Source organism: Triticum aestivum, chromosome 2B, assembly GCF_018294505.1.
Source record: "Triticum aestivum cultivar Chinese Spring chromosome 2B, IWGSC CS RefSeq v2.1, whole genome shotgun sequence".
Taxonomy (NCBI): Eukaryota; Viridiplantae; Streptophyta; class Magnoliopsida; order Poales; family Poaceae; genus Triticum; species Triticum aestivum.
Window position 1 is genome coordinate 725,522,317 of NC_057798.1, and position 9,325 is coordinate 725,531,641.

General features: G+C 49.7%; 1 protein-coding gene and 1 non-coding gene across 2 annotated transcripts; one reads left to right on the forward strand and one right to left on the reverse strand.

The window, feature by feature from the left end:
* Window positions 1-3,036: 3,036 nt before the first annotated feature.
* Window positions 3,037-3,108, reverse strand: TRNAH-GUG (transfer RNA histidin (anticodon GUG)). The gene has a single exon. It is a non-coding gene; the product is annotated as a tRNA-His (tRNA).
* Window positions 3,109-8,303: 5,195 nt separating this feature from the next.
* Window positions 8,304-9,085, forward strand: LOC123042305 (auxin-responsive protein SAUR21). Its single transcript, XM_044464785.1, has one exon. The coding sequence runs from the start codon at window positions 8,398-8,400 to the stop codon at window positions 8,770-8,772; it is 375 nt and encodes a 124-aa protein (XP_044320720.1). The 5' UTR covers window positions 8,304-8,397; the 3' UTR covers window positions 8,773-9,085.
* The last annotated feature ends 240 nt before the right edge of the window (window positions 9,086-9,325 follow it).

Sequence of the window (9,325 nt, forward strand, 5' to 3'; positions counted from 1 at the left end):
CGGAGCAGTCTGATTCAAGGATGAACGGCTCCTTACTCCACTCCAGAGCAAGAGCCAAGCCTTCTGCACAGGCAGCGACTTCAGCTTCGAGCGCGCTGCAGCAGGTGTGCAGGAATCGGCAAGATGAAAAAATTATGTTGCCCTCAGAACTACGTAATATCATTCCAGCTCCACCAGTTCCATCCTCCACATGGAAAGCCCCATCAATGTTTAGCTTGTTCCATCCTTCCGGCGGCCGGCTCCAGCGTGCAGGTGCGTCAACAGAGTGTGCTGGTTGTGGCCTGCTAGCGCGGCACCGGCCGTCTTGCTCCTTGGTGATCACCATCTTGCCCTTCTCAATACTTGCTTCCGGATGCTGCTTAATGCACAATAATAATCAATGTAGCCATTCAAGAACCTCCGTGACACAGCGATAGGAGGAGCTGGCTTGTTGTGGGATATCTCATTGTGGACATGCCACGTTCTCCAGAGTGTCATGAGGACTGGTAGTCGTTCATCATCATTGCACTGATTGAGGAGGTGCAGTAGCCATTCCGGTCCACTGTGCTTGATGTCTTCCAGCCGCGGCATGCACAAGTGCTCGCTCATCGCGTGCCATAGGCCCTGGGCCATTGGGCATCTGCAGAAGACGTGGAAAGTGGCCTCACGTTCCACACCACAAAGCGCTTTCCAAGGTAGCAAGCGAGTTTGTAACAAGCCTCCATGCAAATACGCGTACCTTAGGAGGGGCAGGGCACCCCCACAATGCTTCCCAGACAGCACGTGTGCCGTCCGGTGCCCTGCTCGTGGCGCACAAAGATGTGCTGATTCGCTCGTCGAGAGCAAGGCGGTAAGCACTCCGAACGGTGAAGACTCCCTTGGGGTCAGGCGCCCAGGCAAGAACATCGTCGATGCGGCGCGCCGATGGTTTGATTTGCATGATAGTGGATACATCCATGGGAAGGAAGTGGCGCTGCAGTAGCTCCCCATTTCGTCTCCCGTCGTCAGCCAGGAGCTCTGACACACGCCGTAGACGACACGTACCCCTTGGTGTCACCGGCCTGTAAGACACTGGTCGGGGGAGCCAAGGGTCCCTCCAGATGCGGATATGCTCCCCATTCCCAACGCGCCATATCAAGCCTTTCTTGAGCAGCTCGAGGCCGTAGTGGATCGCGTGCCATGTCGAAGAAGCATTGCCTGAATAAACTGTATCTTTCAAAGCACCATTAGGATAATATTTTGCTTTGAGTACCCGAGCACACAAAGACTCGGGCCGTGTGAGGAGCCTCCATGCTTGCCTCGCTAGCAAGGCCTGATTAAACAAACGAAAATCACGGAAACCCATTCCCCCTCTACACTTGGGCTCAATGGTCTTGTCCCACGACATCCAGTGCACCTTCCTCTTCCCTTCTTTTGAGCCCCACCAAAAATTTCGTACTAGCCTCAAGAGATCCTCACACACCGATGCTGGAAGTTTAAACACTCCCATGATATATGTGGGTATTGCTTGCACGATCGACTTGATAAAAACCTCCTTCCCAGCTTGAGTGATGGTGTCACCCCATATTAAAATTCGTTGAGTGAGCCTTTCTTGCAAATTTTGAAATTTTCCTTTATGCATCCTTCCATCAGGGGTGGGCAGTCCTAGGTACTTGGACTCAAAATCAGTTTGAATAACATCCAGAACATGTCTAACCTCCTGCTGTATAGCTTCTGGGCAGCTCTCTCCAAATTGAATAGAGCATTTCTGGGGGTTTATGTGTTGTCCAGTTGCTAGTGCATAACTAGCAATGGCCTCTTTAACAAAACTGGCCTGTTCATGATTCGCCTTGAAGAACAACAGTGTATCATCCGCGAAGAGAAGATGGGAGATCCCAGGAGCACCTCTACATATTTTTACTGGCTCAAGCGCACCTGTATCCACCCCATTTTTGAGGATCGCCGACAAACCATCAGCCACAAATAAGAATAAGAACGGAGAAAGGGGATCACCTTGCCGAAGCCCACGCGACGGTGCAAACGAATCCAAGATGACTCCATTAAATTTAACTGAGTATCTCACCGAGGTAACACAAGTCATAATCCACTGTACCCATTGGCGAGCAAAGCCTAACTTTTCCATCGTTTGCTTCAAGAAGTCCCAATCCACACGATCATATGCTTTAGATAAATCAAGTTTATAAGCACAGAAGCTATTATCCTGGTTCTTTTCCTGTTGGATGAAGTGCATACACTCAAAGGCCAGCAGTGCATTATCAGTGATGAGCCGTCCCGGTACAAACGCACTCTGGTAAGGTGAGATAATTTCATCAAGGATAGGTCGTAACCTGTTGGCTAGACATTTGGCTACAATTTTGTATACAACGTTGCACAAGCTGATGGGCCTAAATTCCGTTAAACGTTGGGGGTCGGCCACTTTTGGAATAAGAACGATGACTGTTTCATTAACGCCGAGTGGCATTATTCCTGTCCGGAAGAACTCTTTCACTGCATGGATAATATCATTTTTTAAAACAGCCCAGTTCCTCTGAAGTGCATCTAGACAAAATGACACTCTGTCCGGATTCCTAAAGCAGGTACTCAGCTTTTCCATGCATGCACCCGCACACATTATAGAGTAATTAGAAATGCACTATTTGTTTATTTTTTAGTGAACCAAATATATTTGTTTCTGTCTCTGTCCCTTTTTCCCTGCTTCGTTGGCACAAACATGAAAAAGATGCAGATCGTAAAGGCCACTCTCGCTCTCCTTTTCTTATTCCTTCGGCGCTTTATGTCAGATCCATGGATAATAATATCAGAAAATAAAGTTTGGAACTTGGAAGCATATGCTAACTATTGGTACTGTATAAACCATATATGTGTACCGGCAATGTTCGCTGAATCACTGGCCTGATTAGAGAGAGAGAGAGAGAGAAAGATCCTTCAGACAAGAGGCAAAAAAGGAACTGGACGTGACAAGTATACTGATGCGTTGTCTGCTATGTGGCACACACGCCAAATTTTGATTCTCTCTCTTTTGAACATCTCCTTCAAAATGAACACAAAAAATTGCAGTGTGGCTACTGGGATTCGAGCCCAGGTCTCCACGGCCACAACGTGGAATTCTCACCACTAAACTACAGCCACATGTTTGTCCATTTGTTAAATTTCAATTATAAGACTCTAATTAGCCTGTTCTAATTATGAGTCTTAGGTTATCATATGAGTAGTTCTCTCTTTCCTGTAGTAGTTTGTAAAACTCTGTGGTTTTTTATTAAATTAAACTGGTCGAAAGAGTCTCTTTATCAAAAAAACAAGAGCTTCTAGCTGTAATAAGCTATCTAATGTCGCTCTGTTCGTCCTTCTCGGCTTATACCAAGCTGTACATTGTTGTTTTTGCATGCCGCGAAGGAAAAGAAGGAAGAAAATTATTTAAAACAAAACTGGCTGCACTCCAAAGCTACTCATAAGGTCAAAATTTGCCCTTTGAGCGATTATTTTTTGATGAAAAGGGATCGTCTCCGCCTCATTTCCTTTTGAAAAACGAGACAACAAAACGTAAGAACTATTCATAGCGCTCGGGCCACACCAAAGCAGCGGCCGGGGAAGTCTAACGATGCAGAGCACAAAGGAAACCCTATGAAGGATTATTTATTGTAGTCTCTTTTGTGGAGGATTCAATGATGATGCACATACCAGCGACGAAATTACTCTACGGACGACAGATACCAGCCGAACTGTGGACGACGGGAGGATTCAACGGCGATGTTCACTTTTGGACTATGCATGGATGGCTGGATGCCCTTTATCGTCTGCAAATCGTCCAGAGTGCCAGCGAGTGTACGCGCACACAGACACACAGAACACCACGGTGCGAGCAACATACCCGAGAATTGATGGACATCGGGGATAAATCCACGGATATCGTTAAGTTTGTGCAGAGCGGTAGGATTTGATCATTTGAAACACCAAACCTGGCCCGTGCTGGCCCGTCCGTCCCCACATATATTTCTTCACATCCGTTTTCCGGACTAAACCCTAGTCACTTCACTCTACTCCCGTCTGTCACCCAAGTTCCCGTCCAGCGATCTCCAGCCTTCTCCGGCATGACGGGCAGCGGATCTGAGTCTTACACATTCAGATCCGTCGACCCCGAGCTCATCCCACGCGGCCCAGAGGCAGAGATGACCATCCGGCTAGTGCTCCGCCGCTCCTGGGACGAGGCCGCAGACTTCGGAGTCCTTCCATCGGGAATCGATTTCTTCCGCCTAAATGACGCATGGATTTGCCGCCAGATGTGACATCGTTGCCTCACTGGAGGCGGTGCGGCCCGTCTGGCGTCCGAATGCGGTGACGGACGCGCAGTCCCTCCATTGGCGCGCCGAGCATGAGGACACACCACGGGTGTCCTCCGACGCAAACATGGCACGACAGCCCTCACAATGGTGGACGTTGGCGAGGCGGGGTCGTATTCTCCGGCGCCCCGTATGTGCACCAGTTCGGGCACCACAACCGCGTCATGGTGGATGTCACCGGGTCGTTCCAGGACGGATCCATCATCGATTTGACGTCCATCGGCGCTGTCAAGGTTCTGGGCACCGACGAGAAAGAGTAGGGCATGGGACACGGGGGAGCCTTAAGTCCCGTGAATCGGATCGTGTCCCATGCCCGGCTCTACATTGTCGGTGACCGGACCAACACTCTGGAGAGCGCTGCCGACCGCCGGACATGGCCGCGGCGGAGTCGGACGAGCTCCGCTTAAGATTAAGGTTTACGTTGCATGTCACAGTTTTGATATGCGGTTTCTAATTTGAGTTGTCCGGTTGTGGAATGGATTATTTGAGGCGTGACCGATCACTGTACAGACGTGTCTGTGGGCGTTTGAGGGGATTTGAAGTCCTGATTGTAGATGCTATTACACGTCGTGGTCATTTGGTTCGCTGGCCATACGTGCACCTCTCTTTATCATCACTTGGTTGACGATACTGCTAACACTAGTTAAGTGGGGTTAAGAACGCTAGACAGTTGGTTAGCAAGCTAAACAAAGAGAGCCAATCATAAGTGCGAGCTTGCAACCGGCCGTGCATGTCCTGCAGCATCCAACGATGGCCCGCTGATGGGGTTGCTAAACAACGAGAAGAATAAAGAAAACGAGAAATACTGTCTCGTCCAGTTTGCCTCAGTCAGTCCCGTCACCGTTGCAGCCATAAACTAGACAGAAATCCAGCCTGAAAAGGAACGCTGAGCGCAATCTTTTAGGTTCGTACGCCGTGTAGTGTGGTTGACGAGTTGAGCACCATCTCCTCTAGAGTATCTAAAACAAAACAAAGAGGCCTGCCCATACGTTTACAGTAACGAGAAAACTGACGGAACCAGTAGACGGTGTCATCGCCCGGCACATGCACACGCAGATCAGTAGTCCTCCTGGAATTATGATCGCACGTTCCGTGCGCCGCCGCATGCATGCATATATGCATACGCATGTGGCTCGCCCGCCGGAAAGAAGTGAAGGGACTGTCCCCTGGACTGATGGCGGAGCTGCGCTGCTCAGTCGCTTTCCTCCAATCGGTGTGCGTCCAGCTGCATGCATGCATGCGCTTGGTCGTCACTGGAATAAAAGATCGGGGGAGCTGGCCGCAACTTGACACGCTTCTCGCCTTCTTTGATTGGTCGCTCCATGCAATGCTGATGAGTACTAGCTCGTGGAAATGTCTCGGGGTCTGAAAAAGGAATGTGGTACGGAGTACTACCCTCTTGTATTCGTAGTACGAGAGCACTGCCAAATCGTTGGTCGTTCGGATATGGTATGGTGTGTTGCGTCTAGCAACACGGGTGAGCTTTTATACTCGACACGCACGTACGTCCATGCCTGGAACTCCAGATATTGTCCGGATCGACGCGCCCAAGTATGCACCAAGCTGTTTTTTGAGGAAGTAAGAAAACAAATTGAGGAAGGTACGCACCAAGCTGTTGAATCAATGATTTGCTGCCGCTGTTATATACTCCAGTACTGGGCATATACGGTGCGACTAAACAAGGGCTGACGGTTCAGTGTTGCAAGTGAACTTTTCCTATGTTTCCTCTGTCGTGCTGGTATCCGTGTGATGGAGTTGGGTAGGAGGAAGGGGGTTTTGTGACATGCAGGCGGGGGCACACGAATTAAGGGCCGCACAGCTGTGCCAAAATTCGAAAATCTATTTGTGTACAATAGCGTTTTAAACTTGTTCAAGATTTGGATATCTGTATCTGCGTGTAACGCCATTGTATGTCAAAACCGTATACCTATTCTTGTTGGTCATGTGGGGTAGCCTAATATACGATAAGATTTGTCATTCTTCGCATCTCTTGAAGTACATCTAGGATATCAACAACATCAGTGGACTTTTCTATCCAAAGATTTTTGTAATTTTTTTATGTACTTGTATGTTTTTGTTCATAATTGTTTGTTCTCGTACAACAATTTGAAATGTATAATACTGGTCGAATCTTGTCACTGATGTTTTTCTGTTGTGTATGGATGATTCAACTCACTTGTTTAGTTTGTAGTACCTATATGTTTGATATATCAACTCGGTGTACTATGAAATACTATGATCTTGAATCTTACAAGGGGAATTATACTGCTACTTGTGTTGACATGTAGCTAAAAGCAAATTGTGTTAAGATAGATCTCCGAGAACTCGTCGTCACCATCGTCGCCACTATCTCTACCGCCCACCACATTGCCATCTTCGTTGGTACTTGAGATTGACAGTCGCCATGTGGCTGTCGTTGCCTAGGACAGAGAGAGGCAGACATGCGAGATAGGAGAGGGTGAGATGGCCGGCCTTTGGCCAGACAACAACCGATCGAGCGACTAAGAGACCCCGCCGTCACTAACGGCCATCAGGTGGGCGCCGTCTCGCGGCATTGATGTGGGACCACCCTGAATCAATACCTAACTCAAACCGACATATTTAGCAAAAGATGAAGTGAATTTAGGTAGGTTTCGGCAAAAAAATTAGAAGTGATAGTTCTAGGGTAAGCGGTCGCAAGGCAGGGAAAATGGAGGATTTGTTTCTGCTCTATCCTTTACCGCACCGATGGATTCAGTTTCAGTGGATAGAGCTTGTGCCCTATTTTTGCTAGTTTTTGGCTATTCACTCGTGTATTGTCCATTCACTCTTGTTTGTTCTTGGTTCGACTCTAATGTATCATGGGTGACTAGGAACATATCCTATTATTACGCATGGTATCCCATCGTTATTTGTGCAATATAATTTTCTTTTACAGTACCTCGTCAATAGGGCGGGGAGCTCTCGCAATTGCTCTAAGAAGAAGGGGTTGACCCCATTAGTGAGGGAAACCGGATTCAAAAACCATACATCTCTCGGTTAATTGAGTAAAATAGAACGAAAACCAAATGCAAACAGGAAAGACACAAAAGTGAATAGAGCAATCGCCTCTGCTTTCTCCAATAAAATTGGGAGTTTGCTAGTATGTTTTAAACCAGATGGTTGACTTAAGCCGTTCTAAGCAGCGTGGACGGTATTCGAACGCTTCATTGTGAAAATATACTAAGGCAAGGAAAGAAAATCATGTAGTTTCATTACAGAAAACCATTTATGACCTCGCATGGCACAAGAACAACGTGCTCCATTTTGATGCGCAACATATGCACATCAATCGTTCGGGAACGAACTCAGCATGGCTGGCGAACCAACCTGTGGTTGAGATGGTTAGATGGACAGTGATATCCCCAACCCACCAGGGTTCAAATCCTGGTGCTCGCATTATTCCAGGATTTATTTCAGGATTTTCGGCGATGTGCTTTCAGTGGGAGGAGACGTTTCCGTCGACGACGAGGCGCTTACGGTTGCTTCATAAATCTTAAGATGATATGTCGACTCAGTCTCTCGGAGGTGCTCATATGGTTAGGGTGTGCGTGTGTGCGCTCATAGGGATAAGTGTATGCGCGTGTATATGAGCATTTGTGTCTGTACTGATGTAAAAAAAACTCAGCATGGCTGATTAATCCTAGGAATTAGGGGGAGCCTTTTGTGCTCGGTGCGCCAAAAGATAATACTAATGTCTTGCGTGATCGGGGGCAGGAGCCAACGCGTGCAAGCTGCGGTGCGCTGGGTTGGGTTGCACGGACTGCCCCAGGTTGGTACTGGATGCCGATCTCGTCCCGGTGTCGTGTCGCGCGCAGCGACACAAAAACTACTAGCGCTCATCGTGGCAAAAATGCTATCCCTTCAGTTTGCACCGACCCCAAAGCCCCAGCGGCCTTCCCAGTGCCGGTATATATAGCCCTCCCCGTCCCGCTCTTCAACTCCACCACCCACTTCCTGCAGCTCGCAACCAAGCCTCCCAACCAGCTGAGAGCTAGCAGGAGCAGCAAGCGAACCAACGACTCCTCCGGTCGCTCGTCGGAGCCAGGCAAGGCAACGCAGCATGTGTAACCTCATCACGATCCCGTCGGTCGCCTGGCTGCGCCGCGCCGTGCGCCGGTGGCGCGCCCGCCGCTCCACCTCCACCCCGGTGCCGGCGGGGCACGTCGCGGTCTGCGCGGACGGCGCGCGGTTCATGGTGCGGCTGGCGCACCTCAGCCACCCCGCGTTCCTGGAGCTGCTCAGGCAGGCGGAGGAGGAGTACGGCTTCCCGTCCGGCGCCTCCGGCCCTGTCGCACTCCCCTGCGACGAGGACCGCCTCCGCGACGTCCTCCGCCGCGTCTCTTCCTCGTCCGACTCCACGGAGCCGCGCCGCTCCTCCTTCTGCCGCCGCCGCGGCGACTCGCGGCCGCTGCTGCAGGCGGTGGCCTTCCTGTGAGCGCGCCCGCGCGGCGGCACCGAACGATCCAGCAACGCAGCGCCCAATTTCTGGGTGCCAGAGCAGCAACTGGTGACAGACTCAGCACTCCGGACGCGGGAAAAAGACGAAGGCCATCAAGACCGTTCGGGCCAGCGTGGCGGCGTGCTCCCGTGCCGTGCCCAGCGTATTGCCGGCCGGCGATCGGGCGCGTACTGGAGCTGCGTAGTACAGTGCGTGATGGGGAAGTGATGTTACATGCTAGTAACTGATTGATTGAGGAAGGCGACGATTTTTTGGGTTCTTTTTCTCTGTAACGACCACTCAACTCGCCTGTGCAAATCCTTGCCGAGGCATAGGAGTAAATTAATTAATAAAGATTTGATTGATTGTTCTTGCTGTACATGCAATTTGTCGTCGTTTGTGATTCATGCAAGTTTTCGCCGATGTGGCGAGACCTGTCTTGGCCATTAATCATTAGCCCTTTTTTGCAAAAATTAATCATGGGTATGCCTAGGACACATCTAGATGTGACATAGTTATGTCACATCTAAACTGATGTCCACTCTTTTTG

Coding starts and splice junctions, on each gene's coding strand:
- LOC123042305 (XM_044464785.1), top strand. CDS start 8,398: ATGTGTAACCTCATCACGATCCCGTCGGTCGCCTGGCTGCGCCGCGCC.